Genomic DNA, 23,098 nt, shown 5'->3' with positions numbered 1-23,098 from the left:
TGTTGATAGTGAAAGGAGGTGAATGTCTTTGCAAAATGCTGTCAAAGGCCTTCTCTGTGTTGTAAGTCAGTGTGAATTTGACCCAGTGTTTGTAAAGTCCTCAAAGGTGTTATTCAGTGATGTTTGTGGTCACTTTTGCAATCCCTGTTTCTCCATTTTTAACATCACAATTCTGTAATCCTTCCCTATTTGGCATTCATTCCACCATATTCTAGGAAGTTCTTCTGGGAGTCTTTAGTCACGGTTGCTCAGATCTATCCTGTCCTGCTGTAATGGAACATCCCAAGAGAGTGTTGCATGGTAATTCTGAAAGCTGCTTTCTTTTAAAGATGCTGGCTTATTCGGGGTGATGTTATGCTTTATTTTAATGCAACATTAGAGATTATTGCTTTTACCAAATCTTTTTACCTTGGAAAGTACTCTTTCTAAATGTCATGAATAAGAAGGATATTTTATGTGATAGCTGACTGTAAATCTGAGACTAGTAAAAGCAAAAGCAGAAAATGACTATTAACAGCTGGGAGATAAGCTTTCTATAAAAATCCTTTTTGTTGTTGCATCCAGATAAAAATTTCAGAGTTATCCAAATGAGGGAATAAGTATGGTAAGCTGAGCCACTCCTCAGCAATTGCCCTATTCAATTTTTTAATTATTTCTGTTCATCAGTTGGGGTTTTCTTTTCTTCTTCTAAGAATAATAATTGCATAGTCAACCTAAATTATATGTTACAGTTGCTGATTTGGAGTGAGTTCTACAAGGTGCTGAGATCTTCCTCTATGGTGCTGTGAACAGCGTTCAGCTCATCTCTGGAAATGTGCAGTCCTTTGTAGAGGCAGGCTGTAAGCAACTAAAAAAAATATTATGTGTTTGGAGACTGCGAGTGAGATCCTCACTCCTGCTCTAGCCTTTTACTTCAGGTAAATGAGCCAATGAGATATAAAGGGGCCCTAAATGCCCCATGTCCAGTGTAGGGAGGTTTCCCCTGGTGCAGGAGCTGTAGAAAGATCCAGAAGTCTGCATTTTGAGCACTCCTGCACCAGCACTAATGTAGGAACCTGCCAGGTTTATAGGTGGGGGAGAAGGGATAATAAGGGGGTGAGGTCACAGTATGCAACATTGTGAAGACTTTGAGCCATGTTGCAGTCCATAGAGTAGCCCCAGAACCTGCTGTAAGTTAGATCCTAAGGACTGTCTAGGTTGAGCTGGATATTTTCTTTAAGTGAAATCTGAAAAAATAAAGTTTTTTTTATTCTGACTAAAAGTTACAGTATAGTGCTACTAAGGCTTAGAATCTCTGAAAGGTCTCATATGCCTCTTATGCTCCAGGTTAACCATGCAGAAAGCAAAGTTACCCACCAGGTCAGTAAACAGAGCTGGTTGTGGAAGAGAAGTGAAGGGAGCTGTAGTCAACCCAGTTGTGTGACCAGAGAAGTGAGGCTAGAGAAACCTGGGTTGTATTCAGGATCTCTTCTACATTTAAAAAAATAAAAAGTGACCATACATGTTGAGTCTGGGATCTCCTTCCCCCAGTAAAGTTACTGGCTGCAGAGGTTTGGGGCTTATCCCACCTTTCACTGGCTATGGAGACAAGATAAGGGAAATCTTGTCTTCTTTCCCTCCATTTACTGTTATATAGAGCTCCCTCCTTGGTGATCACCATTTGCAGAGGAAGAACACAGCCTTGTGAGCCCCTTGCCGGTGGCTGGCAGTTCTAGCTCCATTTTAGAACTTTCATTTTCAGAACGGACCGTCAGCTGCTCCTTCCATGAGCTCCACTGCCCTGTGCAGGAAAAGTTAGAATTAAGGAGCAATGTAAGACTGGATTCAGCTACATGCAGCTGCTTCTGAGAGGGAGGTAACCTTTAGAATAAAGGGCAACATTGATGGCCATAGGTTTCAGAGGTATAGTCATGTTAGTCTATATCAGCAAAATCAACGAGGAGTCCTTGTAACATCTTAGACCAGGGGTTTTCAAACTGGGGGTTAGGACCCCTCAGGGGGTCATGAGGTTATTACGTGGGGGGTTGCGAGCTGTCAGCCTCCACCCCAAACCCTGCTTTGCCTCCAGCATTTATAATGGTGTTAAATATATAAAAAAGTGTTTTTAATGTATAAGGGGGGTTGCACTCAGAGGCTTCATGTGTGAAAGGGGTCACCAGTACAAAAGTCTGAGAACCCCTGCTTTAGAGACTAACAAATGTATTTGGACATAAGCTTTTGTGGGCTATAACCCACTTCATCAAATACATGGGGTGAAAAATACAGTAGGCAAGTATAAATCTACAGCACATACCTGCCTACTGTAGTTTTCATTCCATGCATCTGATGAAGTGAGTTATAGCTCTCGAAAGCTTATGCCCAAATAAATTTGTTAGTCTCTAAGGTGCCACAAGGACTCCTCGTTGTTATTGATGGCTGTGAAAGCAAGGACTCTCAAAAATATTCTGTGAACTGTGCAGACAACTAAAGGCTGAACAGAGCCCTAGAATAGAAAAATAACCTGCAAATGTCCCCATTGCCTTTTTCACTTATATTCTACATATAATCTTAAAGGATGACCATAAAATATGTTGTATGTTTGATTTGTTAGCACCTTTTTGTTAGCATTTAGCCTTTTGCAATTCATTTTTAATTAGGATGTTCAGGTGAAATAATGAACACAGGAACATAGTGTTTTCGCTGGTATCAGGTGGAGTTTATGGTCTTTCATGTTCTTCTTAGTATGTGAGAAAATGTTCAGTTTTTCCAAGACATGGTGTGATGTTGATAAGTTTGGTTATGCACAGTTCTATTCCGAGGTGGTGGGCCTTGGAGAGGGATCTGTGAGAGCAGCAGGAGAGTTTGCTTTCTGTCTTGGTCTCTGATCAAAGTCAGAGGCAGAGTCTCTGAGGAACAGTTGCCCCCTGGAAATCGGGCATTGGTGTTATACTGAGATCCCTGAAAGAAGAGACTACCTACCTGCCATTTGACCACCTCTGTTCCAGGATTGGTGTATATGTGTAATAATAATAATATCTAGTTCTTATATAACAAGTTACATATATAATAGACTGATTTCTCCTCCACTGGGAAATTGACCTGAATGGCCTTGGCCTGGAGATGTGTTGCCACTTGGCAGAGGCAACATTACATAGGTATAGCCTATATCAAAACCACATTCTCCAATTTCAAAATGATTCCCACCCTCCCCAAGAAGAATATTATATGAATAATAATAGAAAAGCAAGACACAGCTAAGAGAGGTTCAGTCACTTAGGGCTGCATCCTGCACAATGCTGAGTATTCTCCATGCAGGCGAGATATTGAGTGCCCTGCACTCCTGTTGCGGGCACTCGCAACCTAGCAGGACTGAGCCCATGGACATTGTTGGTTCATTGGCAGTTAGAACCCAATCCTACAAGATGCTGAGTACTTCCTGAGTGGTGCAGGATTGGGCTCTTAGTGAATCCAGAATGAAACCAGCCAGATTTTTCCCTAGTTCTATTTTTAGTAATGAAACCTCACATGGTAACAGTTGTTGTAGAATGACATTAAAATAGACATATTATGTGTTTGCTTTAGCAAACATATATATGAGGTAACCATTTCCCCCTAAGTCTTATACTGACCACTTAGAACAGATTAGAAACTGAATGACAAAAAGCATATAGTTTATTGAAGGAAGTGATGCAGAGCCCTTTCTCAAGTAGAATTCTAAGTAACAAATCTTTAGGGGTTGTTATCCATCTGTGGAATTCTCATTCTATGCATACTTAATGACTGGATAGGTATTTGTAACATGCTAGTGAGTATGAGAGGTTTCTACACAACTGCATATAAAAAACATCTTGATGCTTGGAAGATATGTTCTTAGGTATGTGCTTGACTTTTAGAATCTACTCAGTTTTGACTATAACTATAAGTGTGTGTTTTATCTTGCTCTAGAGAATTTTCTACAATAGAAATTCTCAATTATAGTTATGTTATGTAGAGTAATTTTTTACTCAGTAAATACCCTGCGAAATCATAAGACTAAGAGCCACATTGGGCCATTGATTTTAAGGACAAGAGAACTTGCCATTAATTTCAATAGAGAGTTCTGCTGAAAAATCACAATATAGCTTTTAAGTGTAATAATTAGTCAAACTTTCTATATTTTAATTATACTGTAGCAATAATTCTAACATTTTATACAATCATCTAAATGCATTTTAAACACATTAATTCAAAAGAGCAGAATAGTTTATTTAATCATAATTGGACATTAAGGTAAGAAATTTGTCATGTGTCAAAGAAAGGCATGCTGGTGATTTTGCAGAATTTACATAAGAGAAAGTATCACAGAAATGAAACTAACAGAACAATCTCAAACTTTCCCACTTGGAAAGTCAAGTGCCAGTGCAATTAGGCAAACACATATGGCTTAATTGTGCTTCACCTGAAGTGTCTGGTTTATCAATCTTTGTATGAGTGTATTTTAGGATTTGTTAGATTTCATTTCCATAATTTTAAAATGTCATAAAGACAATACTAAGGAACTGTCTAGGAAGCAACTCAGCATTACTCCACTTCACTCCACCCCTGCCCCTCTTACTTCTCTGCTGTCCTGTCCTCCTCTCCTCCTGCCCTTCAATGTCCCCTTTCCCATCCATTTTCTTCCCATTTAACTTTACCTCCTGACTAATCCCTTCCCCTTCAAAAACTAACATGATGTTTGCTGCTATTACATTGTTCACTCCACTTGTGCGGTACACCCCTGTCCACACCCTGTGGCTGTCTGATCTATTTATGTTGTGAGCTCTTCAAGGCAGGGCCTGGCTAATACTCTGTGTTTGTATAGCTCCTAGCACAAAGAGGCTCTGTTCTTGATTGGTCTTTAGGCATCGTGTCCATTTCAGTTAGTAAAGGAAAGAATCTTGTTTGTATAGTTAATGTTCTATGATCCTGGGAGCAAAGCCAGACTTTTATTATAGCTTCTTTAGAGGGCCATCCATTCTGAACTGAAAGTTGTCTTAACAAACTCTTGATGAAACTCCAGAAACAAAAAGTTAATTTTTATTGCAATTTCTATGAAAGACATTATATATACTATGGTCCTAGGGTAACTAGATAGAAAGTATGAAAAATCAGGACAGGGAATGGGGGGGTAATAGGTGCCTATATAAGACAAAGCCCCGAATATCGGGACTGTCCCTATAAAATAGCAGCAATTCAGAAATTGATAGAAGATACTGAAGTGGAAAATAAATGTTTGAAAATCAAGAAAATGGTTGTCTTCAGCACAGTAGTCGTTATTTCATCTGTATTTTACAATAGCATCCTTCTGCACATGACAAAAACTAGTTCCCTAGCAATACATATCTGAGAATCCTTGTAAAACTAAAATGTCCTTTTCTGAATATGTTCCATAATATGTTCCATATGTTACTGTATGTATGTACAAGAGACATTTCCAAAGTCATCAACTGATAATAATTACCTCACAAAAAATGTAAACTGTATATTTTTATTTTAATGTTATTGGTTTAATATTATTATACTTTATACTGCCTCTGAATATTGGGCCACGTTATCTTACAGTAATTATTGGTTTTAGGTATTTAATATGCTTAGAAGCATCTCGGTATGAACACCAAAAATAACTAAATAAACAAACAAACAAATATTCATTATCATTATTAGAGCTGAGAGAACAGTGGAGTAAATTTTCCATTAGTATTTTTTGCAAAATGAACTTTGATTTGATCAAGTTTGAGATCATTGCTATTGGTACAAAAATCTGCTAGATGAGATATGAGTTAATTTCATGCAATTAAACATCCTGCCATAGTTCCTCGTTCAATATGGCACTTGACTGATTTGTCCGTTGAACAACATAGTGTTGTAAAAGTCGTGGTTACTAAACATACTAAGATATTATTGTAAAATGAAGCCAAATATCTGATTATGCTTTGTCTCTTCTATTCAGTCACAAATATTTACATTTATATTTTGGATCTGTCCATATGCTAAAATACCTCGGTGAACTACAAGATTTTCATAATTAACTATCAGGTTTGAAAACGAGTAAGCAGAGTGTGCATAAATCTGCTGTAATATTTTGTCCCCCTAAAATGTCCTAATTGGAAACTTGGTAACATTTGCGTTTATTCTTTAATTGGTAGTATAATCAACTTCAGTTTGAATGCTTTACCTAAGGTGCTTTCATCAATTAATGTCTTTGTGCATCAACATAATGTGAGAAGGAAGAAAAAGCACTTTCCCTGTAGCTTTTATTAGAATGCTTTAAATCAATTAAGAAAGGTGAATTCAAAATATTCGGAGGCTTGGGATAGTTAATATGGCAGCCAGAATAAATGTGATTTAGGCCCATATGCAGTGTTTCTGTCTGAGACGTGTCCAGTTAGTGAATGCCCTTACCTGCTCCTTGATTTTGAGGCTTTTTTTTTTTTTTTGACGATAACATTTCTTCACTATTTGAGTCTACATAGTATTAAAAAAGTATATTTAATATCCTGGGCATTAGACTTCTTATTTTATGAAACCTCCGGCAACCAATAAAATATACTTGCCAGAAATCTCCCCTCAGATCCATCCAATAATGTCTCATGGATCTGAGACAGGAGTTTTGTTCATAGATGACTGAAGCTACATGCTTATTTGGCACTGCATCATGCCATCAGCATGTATCCTACCTCCTTCTTACTAGTCGGCAGGTAGGTGGCAAGGATTCCACCTGGAGGGCATAAGATATAAATATCCTTCTCCCGGTAGGTCAGTGCTACCCCATCTGATCTGGGGTTCTGGTTCTATCTTGCTTACCTCAGGTGTTGCCCCCTTTTCCTTCCCCTCATTACCCAGGGCAGTGGGGACTTTTCATGGGGCCATCTCCCCTTTTCATCTGCCCAGACAAAGACCCACTGTGTTCAGTTGCGGGGAGAACATTCCCTTTATCTTTTGGTTTGTCCATCCTGAGGCAAAAAAGAATTACAAGTATATGTTAATCTTAAATCTGATCCAGTGATTGTACAAACCATTTGTACTTATCCATGTTACCAAGTTCAGAAACTTTATATATTTCTGCAGGAGTGATTAGATAGAATAATCTTACTGTTGCAATCTGTAGAACATAATAGCATGCAGATCAAGGCATAATCAATTTAATTGCATTAATTGGGGAAGGATAGCTCAGTGGTTTGAGCATTGGCCTGCTAAACCCAGGGTTGTGAGCTTAGTCCTTGAGGGGGCCACTTAGGGATCTGGGGCAAAAATCAGTACTTGGTCCTGCCAGTGAAGGTAGGGGGCTGGACTCAATGACCTTTCAAGGTCCCTTCCAGTTCTAGGAGATTAGTATATCTCCAATTATTATTTATTTTTATCGTTGTTTTACTGTGCGTTAAGGAACTCTAGAACATTTAAATTGATATTCTTTTCCCTGCAGAGATTGCACCCACCAAAGATTGTCTGCAGACGTAAATGTGCTATTGATGTGGATGTTCGATGCAGAAGATAATAAACACCAGGTTGCATAGTCCAAACATAAAAGAATAATAGAATTTTAAATATTGCTTGAAATACCAATATAAGGAAATTGGTACAAATTTGTACCGACACTTGACTTGATAAAGAGTTAATTGCGTTGTTTTGAACTTAGCCAGTGTTGATCAGTCAGATTAATTTCTCATCTTTTGCTTCAAGCGGAGTGGAATACTTGGTCTGCTCCTTTGTATGTCAGTAATACACAAAATGACTGTCATTTCATAGGCATGCTGGTATGTGAGCAGTAAGCGTAGGCTTTGACATGTTTGTGGTTTCATAGCAGTCATTCCTGATTAAGTAGTTGCTGTTCGGTGGACAGTTCTAGGTATCACATTACAGGGGTAATACTTAAACATTGAAAAAAGTACATAGGAAGATAATTACCTTGATCACAGAAACTCCCAGGGATTACAGCCACTGGGTATGTTTGCATAGCTACTGTCTGGGTCAGAATTGCATTAATTAGAAAAAGCTATCAGCTATTCAGATAGGGGTAGAAAAGGTAAAAGCCATTTCACAGATTAATAGTTATCTTATTATATGTTATCAACGTACTTATATGCCCCTCCCCACAACACTGTACTATCTAAGCATCTCCCAAATACTTAAAATTTAGAGCTGGTTAAAAATGTTAATAGTTTTTTTCCATTTATCTGATATGCTCTGTTTTAAAAATAAAAGAAATTAAAAATATCTTTCTCTTTCTTTTTTCCCAGCCTATAGGAAAAATAGCTTAGTTGTGTGTGTGTGTTAAGGAGTGGGTCTATGGGCTTGTGAAGCCCATATTAAAAGAAAGAAAGGAAAAGGTTTTGCAGGTAGTCCTGAACAAAGAATGCCCCAAATCATTCTTATCTGGGAATGAGTTCCTTAGTTGAGGTTCAGCTGTGAAAGTTTTGTCTCCTGTGCGCACAAGCCTGTCTCTATTTATTGTTATTTTCATGCAGAGCCTAACTATCATGGGAAGTCATGTTGCACAGAGAGACAACCTTTTAGAAATATAGGCCCATTCCTATTGAGGGCTTTGAATATGAGGACAGAGACCAGGGATTAGAGATTGTTTTCAGTGGCAGTCAGTGTATAGAAAAGAGCAACTAGGTGATCTGTTCACAGTGACCTGTGTTGCTAAACAATGAGCTGCTGTGTTTTGTGCTATTTGGTGATTTTTCAGGATCTGTGATGTCATCCTAGATATAATCAATTGTAATAACCCAGCCCGAAGGTCAGAAATGTATGGATCACTGTAGCCGGATCTGAGTCTGTTAGGAAATGGTATTCTTCTGTCCACTGACAAATGTAAGTGGATGTTCTGTGCTGTCATTGTTATTTGAGCATCTAAAAATGCTCTGGTGTCCAAAAGGAGCCCAATCATGCAGCAGCCTGGCTTAATCAGTGGGCAGATGTCCTCAATAGAAGGGTATAGTATAGAGGCAGCAAGTTCTTCAAAGGTCTTCCATCTTCCTACTAGTATCCAGTCAGTCTTGCCTGGGTTCAGATTTAGCTAGCTGCTCTTCAAACTGTCTATTTCACAGGCTAAAAATCAGAGAACATGAACTGAAGTTATGAAAGGCCTGGGCCACAATGGATATTAACAAAAATGTCTTTACAGAGGGTCATGTATGTGTGGAAAGAACTGTCAAAGGCATCAGCAAAAGCTGAAAGGGTTACCATATTCAAAAAGAAATTAGAGAAATATTCACAAGAAGCAAAGTTTGCAAGGCAAAGACCCAGGAAGTTAATAAACACACAGATGGCCGCCTTTCTAAAGGGAGAACTAATGCTGGGAAATCGTTGTGCCACAATCTCTTTGTGTGTTTAAATCCCATTATCTAACATCATTGATCTTATCCCCAGTTCTGTATTGCTATTGCAACACAAAATGCAAAGTTGGAATACTACGAAAGAGCATTATTTATGCCTAGTCTGTCCTCCTTGCAACATCTTGCGAGGCGGTGATCCTGTGAAATTTCGAGACCAAAGTATTTAAATTTATCATCTAAACTTGCACATCAGAATCAAACCTTTGGAGGGTGGTTCATCACTAACCAAATCCACAAGTGCTCAGTTTTACATTTGGGTCTCTGCTTTTGCTGAATTTATATGTAAACTTTCAGATATTTAGAGAGCTCCTTATTAGCTACAAATCAGTGAAGAGTCCAGAGGCAAAGTTTTAATTTGTTACTAACTGCTTTCAAAACCGTGATTTTCATACATCAAAACAGCATTTATGGGTTTTGTTAAAACTAGCTTCTTTGTTAAGCAGGCTGCCTTTTCAGTGATTTGTTTTCACAAATGTGGGGGACAGGATCAATGGATATTGGCAGCTCTCGTCTACATCATTTTTCAGATATGGTATCTGTAGTATCAGGGAGTAGAATGAGGCCTTCTTAATTTACCAAAAAGTATTAATTAGCTAAACTAACCCTAATTCAGTATATAAAAATTACTAATTATACTCTGCAATTTATAGAGCTGGGTTAGAATTGTTATTAAATAAGAGGAAATACCTACCATTCCTTAGGTCTTCAGAAAACAATACTTAAGCACTTAGAAGATTCTTCACTTTCTGCTTGGTGCATGACTTAATTGATGGATTTTATTTTCTGGGTACATGAGATAACCTTTTATAAAGCAGTGTCATTCTTTCTTCTTAAAATAATCAGATGAAATATGAATGTTATTTATTATTGCATTCTGATGGTGTCCACAGTGAACTATGCACTGAGCACACAGAGGATGAAACCATCCATTCCCTGAAGAGCTTACAGTCTAAGAAATTTTGATGAAAAGCTGAAAACCAATTATGAATCAAGTCAGCTGGGAGGAAGAATTTAATCAAAAAAATGTGAATGATGGGAATCTTGTAAGAACACCTTATTAGATTCCCAAAGAGGGCTGTACTGGTTAAAAAACTGACCTGGTTTAGAAAGGAAGTGAAGGAACTATATATATATAATCCCTCCACTAACACAGTGTTTGGGATATTCTATGGACCTTCCAGGATCCAGTTTGGATATGGTTAGAGACCTTCTTAATATTTTGATGAAATAAATCCTCCTGGGAATAATGTGATTATGGGAGACTTTAATTTTCCAGATATAGATTGGAGGACCCAGATATTCCTGAATGTGATAGCTGACAGATTTCTTCACCAAATAATCATTAAATCAACAAGAGGTGATGCCATTTTAGATTTAGTATTGATAAGTAGTAAGGACCATCCTAGAAGAACTGGTTGTGGAAGACAATCTTGGTTCAAGTAATCGTGAGCTAAATGGAAGGATAAACAAAAATAGGTCTGCAGCTTGTCGTCTTGATTTCAATAAGGCAAACTTAAAAAAATTAAGAGAAGTAGGAGAGTGTACTGCACTGAAGAACTCAAGAATCTGAATGTGGAGGAAGCTAGGAATTATGTTAAGTCAAAGTTACAGAAACTATCTGAAGCCTGCATCCCAAGCAATTGTAGGGTGAGTTGCAGACCAAATATCTGAAACATGTTATTAAAAGAGAGCCTATAACAAATGGAAGAAGGGATGGATCAGCAAGGAAAGTTTACCTCTTGGAGGTTAGAAAGTGTAGGGAAAAAGTGAAAACTGCCATAAGTCAAGCAGAGTCAGACCTTGCAAAGGAAATTAAAAACAATAGTAAAAGGTTATTTAACGTACAAATAAAATAAGGAAAGAAATAGGACTGCTAAGCACTGAGGATGGGGTGGAAATTAAAGATAATCTAGGCATGACCCAACACCTAAACAAGTACTTTGCCTTGGTTTTTAATGAGGGTATTGAGGAGTTGAGGGATAGTGGCATTGTGGCTAATGAAAACAAGAATATGGAAGTAGAAATTACCACACCCGAAGTGGAAACCAAACTCCAAGAGCTTAATGAGACCAACTCAGGGGGACACAATAATCTCCATACAAGAATATTAAAGGAACTGGCATATGAAATTACAAGCCCAATAGCAAGGATTTTTAATGTCTGCTGTGTACCCAGAGGAGCCAGAGGACCTGTGGATTACAAAGGTACCAAACCCCTGGGAGGTAGGAAGTAGCCCGGGGCAGCCGATAACTGTCCAGCTATGTTGCTGACTGACTCGAGGTCAGTGTGTTACAGCTGGATCCCAGCTTAACTCAGTGGAGGACCACTCCACCACTGTTAGGGCCCAGGGCTGGGACACGGTGGAGTCAGGTCGTCCCACATGCCCCTACCCCTACCACCCCACCCCTGGGGTGGCCGACTCCCCACCATAGGCCAGGAAGCCTGTGTGAACCTACCATTCATCGAAGTAGGACACTTGACTCAGTTGGTGCCCCCTCTTCTGGAGCCCCTAGACTGTGTGGGTGTTCATCCCTACCCGAAGCCTAAACTGAGTGTTTGTTGGCTGCCTAGCCAGACAGCTTGGGTTAAAGCCTGCCCCTTGCTCTGCCCCGCCCACAGGGCCAGAGCCACAGACTGTGTGTTTGCAGGCTGCCTTAGTCCACAAGCTTAGGCTGAAGCCTGCTCCCTGCTCTGCCCTGCCTACAGGGCCTGAACATTAGATTGTTAATTACTGCCAGGCTGCAGGCTAAAGAGTGCTCAGTGCCCAGCTGATCCGAAGGAGGGCAAGAGCCTTAGACAGTTGCTACTTGTGCACCTCTACTAGGCAGCCACAGAACTATAGACTGCTTTTGACTTGGCCCTGCCAGCGCATCCTGAGCCCAAGCACTGTTGCCTCAGACAGCAAGGTAGAGTGACCTCCCTCCCCACTTGAGAGTGAGGGATCACTACAGGGCCAATCTTATTTAACATTTTCATTAATGACCTTGGCACAAAAAGTAGGAGTGCACTGATAAAATATGCAGATAACACAAAGGTATTGCCGCAACAGAGGAGGATCGGAATATCATACATGAAGTTTTGGATGATCTTGAAAACTGGAGTAATAGAAATGAAATGAAATTTAATAGTGCAAGGTCATGTACCTAGGGACTAATAACAAGATTTTTTGCTATAAGGACATCTGGGTTCAAAGTAGCAGAGGCACTGGTGAGACCTCATCTGGAATACTATGTGAAATTGTGGTCTCCCATGTTTAAAAAAGGTTAATCCAGACTGGAACAGGTGCAGAGAAGGACTACTAGGACGATCAGAGGAATGAACCAGCCTTATCAGAGGAGACTTAAGGTGATTGGCTTGTTTAGCCTAACCAAATGATGGCTGAGGGGGGATACAGTTGCTCTCTATAAATACATCACAGGGATAAATACCAGGGAGGAAGAGGAGTTATTTAAGTTAAGTGCCAATGTTGACAAAAGAACAAATGGATCTAAACTGGTCATCAGCATGTTTAGGCTTGAAATTAGACACCGGTTTTGCACTATCAGAGGACTGAAATTCTGAAACAACCATTTAAGGGGAAAGGTGGGGGCAAAAAACCTAACTAGTTTCAAGACTGAGCTAGATAAGTTTGTGGAAGGAATGGTATGATTGCCTACAATGACTGTTGTAGCAAATATCTCCAATGATTGGAGATGGGACACTAGATAGGGAGGGCTCTGAGTTACTACAGTGAATTATTTCCCAGGTGTCTAGCTGGTGGGTCTCGACAACATGCTCAGGGTCTAACTGATGGCCATATTTGGGGTCAGGAAGGAATTTTCCCTTAGTCAGATTGGCAGGGACCCAGGGGTAGTGGGTATCTGGTTTGAGACAGAGTAAATTGTGGATTCTCTGTAACTTGAAGTCTTTAAAACATGATTTGAGGTCTTCGGTAACTGAGACACAGGTTATGGGTTTAGGAGGGTGGATGAGTCTCTGTGGCCTGTGATGTGCAGGAGGTCAGACTAGATGATGACAATGGTTCTTTCTGCCCTTGGAATCTACAAAAATATCGATCATTTGCCCCGTACCCCTGAAAATGGCTTCTTCTAGCTGTCGTCTTTAAAAATTACATACTTTTTCCTGTTTTTAGCTTATAGATTTATTTTGGATAGCTTAAGTAAGATGGGGAAATAGTTATTTAATTACTGTAAACAAGAACAATTGGAGTATTAATTTTAAATGTCAGATGTTCATAAAGGAATGCTGTGAAGCAAGTTCAAAAAATTCTCCAGTATTATGGAACACTGGCGTATTAGTTCAAATATGTTCCATGACTTGAGCTTCTCTTAAATATGTATTAAGGAAGCATTTCAGTTTACAAGCCAGGGCCATTCCCACTGTGCTGTATTGAGTGGAAAAAATACATTAGGTTTATGATCCAGACTGAACCTTTCATAGTCAAGTCTTTCAAATGAAATGTGTGTGTAATTGTGAGAGAGATGCATGGAGTCTAGTCTTCTCTCTGGCCATTTGAGTATTGTAACATCTGTTAGTACAACTGTGACTCAAGTGACTCACATGTTCTCATCAACAAAATTTGTCTTTGCAGATTAATGCAGAGTCCACAATCGTGTCCGTTTCGTTCAGTAATTAGATATGACTATTACTTATCATTGACAATTGTTGCCTAAAAACACCACCTGTTTTCAAAACTCAGTAATCAAGAAATGTCCTTCCATTGCAGTTTGAAATCAGTAGAATTAGAGCCTACTAGTAGAGCCCTGCATGGACACACAATTTATATCCACAGATATAAAGCGGATATCTGAGGAGCTGCAGGACTCTACCAGGAACCGTAGCCGTGAAAGCAACAGCATATAGGGCCGCCACTCACAGGAGCCAGCAGCCCATGTGAGCAGCTCCTCTGGCATGGCTGTACCACCCCCGGCCCAGCCCTGCCCACTGGACTGGGCAACAGGCTCACCAGCAGCTGTGCCTATGTGCACTAGTGTGTTCAAGCAACTCACATGTTCCTGGACAGGAGACGCAATCCGCTGCGTGGATGGGACTCCTGTCCGGGAGCATGTGAGCCGCTTGCACACACTAGCATGACCAGGGACAGCTGCCGGTGAGCCTGATGCCCACCCCAGTCAGCAGGGCTGGGAGCAGTACAGCCATGCAACAGTAGCTGTCCACGCAGGGCCTTGGCTCCTCTGAGCGGTGGCCCAACCAGCTGCTGCTTTTGCTGCTGTGGTTCCCAGTAGAATCCTGCAGCTCCTCAGATATCCACTTTATATCTATGGATATACATTTTGTATCTGCACAGGGCTCTACCTACTAGGATTAAATCAGCTAAAGCATTTGGCTGTTTTATTTCAAATGTGATAATGGAGTGATGCTTAAAGTTATTGTAGTGCACTCTATTACACTGCAGTGATGGGCTTCAAAGTAAGTATCTCATCACTGTCAGATTTCCCTCATTGTGTGGGTAACACCTTTAATTTATCCCTTTATCACATATGACTCCCGCAGGCCTCACCTTTGAGACAATATATCAGTCATGACCTATATTGTCAGTGTGGCAGTGTAACATCAAAAGGGTATAAAAATGCCATGAGGTTTTATGATCTCAATATCTCAAATGGTTAACATTCTTTTGGAGCCCTGGCAGTTAGACTTGCTGAAGAGTGGTGCCACTCAACCCCACTCAAAATGTTCCTGATTATCCTCAGTTGTGGGGCCTGTTAGTTATTAGTTTAGAGTAGTTATTTTAATTTATACAAAGAATGAAAAGGGTTTATTTTTATTCAGCGGGGTGGATCCTTCATGGGCATTCTTGCAGGGGTACCGATTAGAAAAACAAGCAAGATTTAACACATGCCAAAAAGAGAAAACAAGAATGTTGTTCCAGCCTCACAAGAGTTTGAATGTTCTGTGCTGTTGCCTTCTCATGTTTTCCTTTGCTGTCCAGACAATGATTAAACCTAAATAGGATCCAGCTCTACCAAAATATTGTGAGCCTGCAAAAACTTCAAGGTGTTTCCTTTATCTTTCGCCCAACATACATGTCTTGACCATCACTTTCTCTCAAATCCTACTCCATCCTGTATCCACCCTCACATGCAGACTCTCCCCCACCTTGCTTTATATTCTTCCCAGTCAACATCATCAAATAACATTTTACAGTTTTTTTCACATTTGTATATTTTCAACATTGCCAGCTCCAATAATTAAATACGTAGATCAGGCCCCTCAAAATCATGACATGGGCTTAAAAATCATGAGGTTTTACAAATAATAAATGTTGGGTTCTTTTTATTTGCCTTCTGATATTGGAAACTGTATACCTCATTTTCAAGCTTTTCTTCACCACTGTGAGGGCTAGAAACGTACTCTTTTTTTTCATCTGAGAACTAAGATGCTTGTATAAAACCTTGACTCTAGGAATCAACTCTGCATTTTGACCATACCTCCTCCTTTCTGGTGTTTGTGTCAGCTCTATTCCTTTATGAGCTGTTAGGAGAGCAATGAAAAATTATTTTTGTTCTTCTCCAAGTGATTGCAGATGTGTATTTCACCCTGGTGTGCACATGCCCAGCATGCCAAAGCTGGACACCCCCTGAATTGAATACACATCTGCATCCACATCTTGAAGAACAATTACTGTACAGATATCAGAGGGGTGGCCATGTTAGTCTGTATCCATAAAAACAACAAGGAGTCTGGTGGCATCTTAAAGACTAACCGATTTATTTTGGCATAAATTTTTGTGGGTAAAACCCCTCACTTCTTCAGATGCATCATCATTTTACCCACAAAAGCTTATGCCTCAATAAATCTGTTAGTCTTTAAAATGCCACTGGACTCCTCATTGGTTTTGTACCGATATGTAACATGGGGATTTTTTGCTGTTTGGTGGGGTGATTTGGAGGGGAGACAGGAGGTGTTTCCAGGAAAAATGTGGGTTTGGGGCCAATAGCAACAGCTTCTTTCTTATGGTCTGCTAACTTACAGATGGATTGGGCATGGATTCTATAGATCCAGGTACCCAGTCAGTTATTATCTGCACCCATCATGCAACATTGGTCTCTGGCCAAAAAAATTTTCATAGACAAGTGTCATAAACAGATAGCTAAGGGTTAATGTCTCTTTCACCTGAAGCACCTGACCAGAGGACCAATCAGGAAACCGGATTTTGTCAACTTTGGGTGGAGGGAATTGAGTGTCTAAGGTCTTTGTTTTCTGGCTGCCTGCTTTCTCTGAGCTTTGGAGAAGTAGTTCTACTTTCTAGTCTTCTGTTTCTAAGTGTAAGGACAAAGAGATCAGATAGTAAGTTATATGGTTTCTTTTCTTTGGTATTTGCATGAATATAAGTGCTGGAGTGCTTTGATTTGTATTCTTTTTGAATAAGGCTGTTTATTCAATATTCTTTTAAGCAATTGGCCCTGTGTTGTATCATCTTAATACAGAGAGAACATTTGTACTTATTTTTCTTTCTTTTTATATAAAGCTTTCTTTTAAGACCTGTTGGAGTTTTTCTTTACTTCAGGGAAATTGAGTCTGTACTCACCAGGGAATTGGTGGGAGGAAGGAATCGGGGAGATCTGTGTGTTGGATTGCTAGCCTGATGTTGCATTCCCTCTGGGGGAATAGGAAAGTACTTTTTGTTTCCAGGATTGGGAACAGAGAGGGAGATTCACTCTGTTTGGATTCACAGAGCTGGTGTCTGTGTATCTCTCCAGGAGCACCTGGAGGGGGGAAGGGAAAAAGGATTATTTCCCTTTGTTGTGAGACTCAAGGGATTTGGGTCTTGGGGTCCCCAGGGAAGGTTTTTCAGAGGGACCAGAGTGCCCCAAAACACTCTAATTTTTTTTGGGTGGTGGCAGCAGGTACCAGGTCCAAGCTGGTAACTAAGCTTGGAGGTTTTCATGCTAACCCCCATATTTTGGACGCTAAGGTCCAAATCTGGGACTAAGGTTATTACAACAAGTTCAAAAACTGAACAGTTTTCGAAGGTGGAAGTAAAATTATAAATTGATGAATGGCCTTTGTGGGAGATGAGTGATATGACTGGGCATACAGGTATGTAATATCACTAGGGATATCAGAATAATATCTTATATTTTTTGGTACTGTCTTTGGAGGAATTCTGCCACTTGCCACTTTGGAATCATTCAGCATGAGTGATTTAGATGTTAATCTTTGTTATATCACCTTATATAACTCCTACCATATCATATTATTATAGTGTGTAACAGATTGTGAGGCTTCTTGGGCAACAAACCAGCACATATAATCACTAGAACCAGGACTGGGAAATGAATGCTGTGATTCCTTTCCAGATAATCTTGTTCTGTTCCATTATGTTTCATTTGGTTCAGTTCCACTCCACTGGATGTGATTAGCATCTGAGGAACAAAGAAGAATTCTACCAAGACAAGATAATGACAGTCATTGCATTCGGGATCACAGCACTTCAGCCCTACAGCAAAATAGGCATGAGTCTCTAGTAACCCAAACATTTCGATGTGGGAAAACCTTTCATCTTAAAATATCCTGGAAAACCTCATAGAATAAACCATTAAAAAGTAACTCTGTTCAAATATATGTTCCCAGGGAGCAACTCTAGTTAGAGAGATTGAGGTAGAGGCCAAGCTCCTTTGCTCTTGCCAGCTCCTGCAAATAAACTGCATCAGAAAATCAGCAACATCACAGCATTATCTTTCAAGACTAAAAGCTGGCTCCCATGCTAAAGAAAAGAACTTGGGGCACCATGTGTAAAACCACCATCAAATGATCCCTTCCATAGCAACAAAACAAAACAAAATAAAAGTTTATGGAAAGTTTCCGAGATACAAATTTTCAGACTTGAATTCCTTTAATTTCTTTGCTAAGTAATTACTTGCTATTGTTTATTATTTGACACATGTTTTTTGTTTTGGTATAGTAGTAATTTCTAGTAGTTTGGTTACTATTAAGCAGTAAAAATGGTTACTGGATTAGAAATTGTAAGACATTTGATACTACAAGAAGTATGTCCTCTATAGACTGTGCACGATTTAATCTACCCATCTTCTGGAAGACAAGACAGCTTTATAATCAATAGGTAAAGCATCTGAGCATCAATAATACCAACAAATTTAAAATCCTCTTTGTAGATATTGCAGCAGGCCATTAATTTAGGTAAATATTTTATCCAGGTAAAAAGATGCCTGAAAAAACAAACAAAATAACATTTGTTATATCTGTGCTTTTGCTAAGTATTTATCAATTATAATATTTAATTTTCTTCTGCAGACTACTGAATACTATATCTCTAGCATATTTGGTAGCCACAGAAACAAACTATTCATTGGGGGTTTCAAAATTTGCCTAATTATGGTTAAGATTCTGCTGACCACAGGCAGACTACTCAGTGGGACTCCTTGTCTGTAAGTTAATACTTAATGAGAGTGAGGCTGGCAGAATCTGGCCCTGTTTATATGTTCAGTACATTGAAATGAATTCTTAGAACGTAAGGGCTGGATTGTGACTCAGACTTGCTCAGCTGTGTAGTGAGTGAGGGAGAGTAAGATTTCCCCACCCCCATGTGCAGTCACATTAGTGCTCTCCACTTCAGAAGCTTCAGGCGAGGGTGAGTGTAGAGGGGATGTGTTCAGGAATTTAAACTGGATCCCTTTTGGAAGGAGGCGCTCACACTCTTCCTCCCCCTCCTCCCTACTGCAGCTCTGAGGCCAGGAGAAGTTCTGTGCCCCTGGCAATTACCGGGGAGGGGGGTGCCCTTGCTTGCCCCTCCTGGTGCCCAGTACTCTTCCCCTCATCTCCCCACTCACATACACAGAGCATGTAGATGAGAATAGAAGGAGTCTTGGAGTCATGCTTTGGCATACGGTTACCACCTCACGGGTACAAAGAACCAGGACATTCTAGGTTGATTCTTAGTCAGAAGTATTTTTCATATGCTTTGTTGTGCGTAGATAATGCAAATAGCGTTTTTTCCAAAAACTCCAGATTTTTTTAGCCCATTATGAAGACTTTTGTTTTACTTCCCTTGAAGAAATTCTCTTAATGAGAAAGCAGTGAGCATTAGACAGCTTTGTAGTGAGTAGCTGAGTGCACTACTTTTCTTAGTTTTGAGAATGTAACAAAGCACATTGTGAACAATGTTCAAATGTCTGTTAACAGGAGTTTGTCATTTCTTGTTATTTCTAGTTGACGTTAAACAAGGTCTGAAGTGATTTGGACCCCTGGTAATCTGTAGGGCTTGTAAACCCTTCTTTTTCATCAAATTATATATATTCTCTACGTAGTTTGCACCTTTGTTGGTCATACTGCTCGCAACCATTTCCCTGCATCAATAGCTCAGCTTTCCAACTTGCCATCTGTGTTTGTATTCTATTCAGTTTTAAAACCAATGAAATACCAAACTCAGATGATGATGATGCCACAAATATACATTATGGGAGAAATATATTGGAATCATAGGAAGTTATAATTGAAAATGCAGTGCTGGATGTTTAGAACAATGTGGCACTGCTGTGATGAGTATGTTAGGTCTGGTTTTTAGAGCTTAAGCAGAGTTGGGTCTGGTCTCTACTAGCATGGAAGAATTTAAAGGGAAAAACATACTCCTGTCCTGTCTGTTATTTTTTTCCCTCGTGTCTGACAAAGCAAATTATTTATATTTCCAAATACAAGCTATTTGCATCTTGGTTCTTAGTTTAATCCTTTATCTTTCAGACTTCATTTTAGCTGTTAATATAGTGCAAGTACTAAAGTTAATCCAAAATGAAGTTTTACAACAAATGCTAAGCTGGCATCCAGTATTCTTTTTGTCTTCCATAGAGTAATGCAATGTTCTCCTTTCTCTTCCTTTCCACCCTATCTGCTCTAAACAAAAACAGACAGGGCAGAGTGTCCCAGGAAACAAAGGAGCAAGATACAAGATAACTGAACTGTGTTAATGAATGGGGCAATACACAAACCTGGCTCCTTCAGTTTCCAGCTCCATTAGAAACCGTGGCAAATTCAGTGTTTATCAAATAGAAAAGATGATGTGGTGTGGTATTTTCAAGGCTCTGGGACTGATAGCCAAAGAAATAAAAGCATGCTAATATATTGTGATGGCATTTTAAAAGTGAAGTGGGCTCACAGGCCCAGATCCTCAAAGATATTTAAGTGTCTAACGCTCATTAATTGTCATGAAAGTTAGGGACCTAATTATCTTTGAGGATCTGGGCCATAGCTGCAAAAGAAGAGTGCATCCTGTGAGACAATCCCCCCATAGCACTTGCAACTGAGTGTTTTAAAAGCTTCCTTTTCACTTGAAAAGGCATATGTGAACATTGGCCTGTGCTTGTATGTGTTTTCAGGTGAAAATAAGACTGTTAACACTCCAAAGGTGGCTTAGGGTATTTGTGTGTCAAAGGGTAACTCCCAAATAGTGGCTGGTATTTTGTGAAGTTCTTTGTGGCAGGACAGCCCCTCAAGGACTCACGGCAGATTCTGAAAATAAAGTCTGGGGGATGCTGCATACACTAAGATGCATTTCCACACAGGTGATGTTAAACCAAAGTCCTTTGTACCTGACTCTGAGTGAAAGGTCAACAGTTCATAGTACTTTTCCAAATGATTAAGGGGTAATCTAGTGTCTTGGCCTGCAAAAGGAAAAAAATAAAAACAACCGCCCCCCCGCCCCCCCCCCCCCCCCCCCCACACTTCCTAATTAATCACATTATAGTATCTGGTTTCATATTGTCTATTGCTGAAGGTATAAATAAGGAGCAAATAATAGGAGGTGTTTTGCTTCTATCCTTGCCACAGACTCTCTGAGCAAACCTCCAAAATGAACCTGCAAGGGTTGGTCTACTGTCTTCCCAAAGTAAAGACAATGTGCATCTCTCAATTCATGTGACATACATAAACCGAAGCCTGCAGAGTTTGCATAGTCTTAGTTGAAAGAGCAAATTCTCAGCCAAAGTGCAGAACATGTTTATATTGTAAAGGGGGGGCAAATTCTGCCTTTGATTATGCATATATGTGAGTCATGATCTTCTGCAGGGCATAACTTGTCCTTCAGTAAATATAGTATTCATCAGTGGTTTGAGGTTGGCCAGTACACAACATACTAAGAACACTGTCTATTACATGTGTCTGAAAATATGAAATTTGAAAAAGAAAAAAGGTCACTGATCCGTATCATGCCTGGTCCTTCTTAGCTTTCCTCATTTCCCTTTGCCTATTTCTGAACCTGCTTCTCTCTCCTCTTTACTTAAAAACTCATTTAGTTGTCTCTTCATTCGGCTGCTTCAGTGTCCCCTTTGGCTGTTTGTTTAATACTGTGAGATTTACGACCATCTGCATAAAATAAATTTGCCTAAATTTCAATTTCCCAAGTTTGAGCCCTATTCTCTCGGGCACATGGTGTACTGTGATTAAGTGCAAAAACTTAGTTAGATGAAATTTCCTGTCCTAGTTTTAAAATCTTCAATTGAGTCACAGCAAAGCCTCATGGTTTCCTAATATAATCTGGCTAGCTTTTTCAGTCTTTCTCATAATTCACTGAAAAATGGTTTCATTCTGATGTATGATGCTAGATATATCAAGGGCAATTACATCATTTAGGAAGTACACTTGCCTTCTCAATAGACGCAGCATTGTACTAGGTGAGTTATCCTGGGGTTTTATACCAATCCCAACTTTTTGATTTGGATTATATTCCTCCGGCAATGCATGACAGTATCTTGTTTAACTTTTATCCTACTTTAACGTGTTGGGTTTAATCCCATAGGAATTGTCCTACATTAACTATGAAAACATTTTTAGTAGCTATGTATTATACCTCCTTGTTTCATTAAAATTTAGTATTTTTGAATACGCATTAATCGTTTGTATTGATTTCTGTTTAGTTATATTTGCCCTTTTTAAGTGAAACATTTAATGCTATACGATTTTGACTGCATGATTAAATGTTATCCAATATAATTACTAAAACATTATTTTTCTATATAGACACTGATGTGACCAAATCATTCTACTTAACTCCTCACTTAAAGTCATCCTGGTTAACGTTGTTACGTTGCTGATCAATTAGAGAACATGCTCATTTAAAGTTGTGCAATGCTCCCTTCTAAAGTCATTTGGCAGCTGCCTGCTTTGTCCACTGCTTGCAGGAAGAGCAGCCCGGTGGAGCTAGCTGGTGGGTGATTGGAACCAGGGTGGACCAACAGCCCCACTATCAGCTCCCCTCTCCCCTAAGTTCCCTGTGCAGCAGCTGCCCAGCAGGCTAGCAATTGCAGCAGTCCCTCCCCTAACTGCCATGTACTGCTCCTGCCCTCTACTTTGGAGCTGCTCCCCGAGACTCCTGCTTGCTGTATGGGTGGGAAGAAGAGGAGGGAATAATATCAGGCTGTCCCCCTGCTCCTGCACCCTGCTTACCCCATCTTCCATAGCGCAGGGGGGACACACAACAGAGGGAGCTTCCAGACAGCAGTGGCTGCGGTCCGGTCTCAGCTTGCTGATCTAATTAACAAGGCAGAGGAAATGCACATCTCTCTCTCTCTCACACACACACACACACACACACACACACACACACAGAGTGTGTGTGTCTCTGTCTGCCCTCCCCCCTTTCCTGCTGCCTTGTACAGTAGAGTGTGAGAGTTAACCCTTGAGGGCTCAGCCAATTGCTAGTTCATTATTTAGCAGTAAGACATTCCCTGGAAATATCCCACCCTCTGACTCCTCCACCTCAACCAAGCTTCATAATCATCATCACCTTG

General features: G+C 39.8%; 1 protein-coding gene across 2 annotated transcripts in view; it reads left to right on the top strand.

Moving 5' to 3' along the window:
* GALNT13 (polypeptide N-acetylgalactosaminyltransferase 13) overlaps window positions 1-23,098 on the top strand; it is a 362,438-nt gene that overhangs the window by 299,764 nt on the left and 39,576 nt on the right. Inside the window, exon 11 of one of the 2 annotated variants that reach the window (XM_050969251.1) lies at window positions 7,421-7,513. The exons of the other annotated variant lie outside the window; for it this stretch is intronic. Within the exon in view, the coding sequence (XP_050825208.1) occupies window positions 7,421-7,492 (72 nt within the window). The 3' untranslated portion in view covers window positions 7,493-7,513. Of the gene's footprint in view, window positions 1-7,420; window positions 7,514-23,098 lie in introns of those variants that run through there. 2 annotated transcript variants of the gene reach the window in all.

Source organism: Gopherus flavomarginatus, chromosome 10 (genome assembly GCF_025201925.1).
Source record: "Gopherus flavomarginatus isolate rGopFla2 chromosome 10, rGopFla2.mat.asm, whole genome shotgun sequence".
Classification (NCBI taxonomy): Eukaryota; Metazoa; Chordata; order Testudines; family Testudinidae; genus Gopherus; species Gopherus flavomarginatus.
The sequence above is the reverse complement of the archived record's forward strand: the minus strand, read 5'-3'. Positions and strand labels throughout refer to the sequence as shown.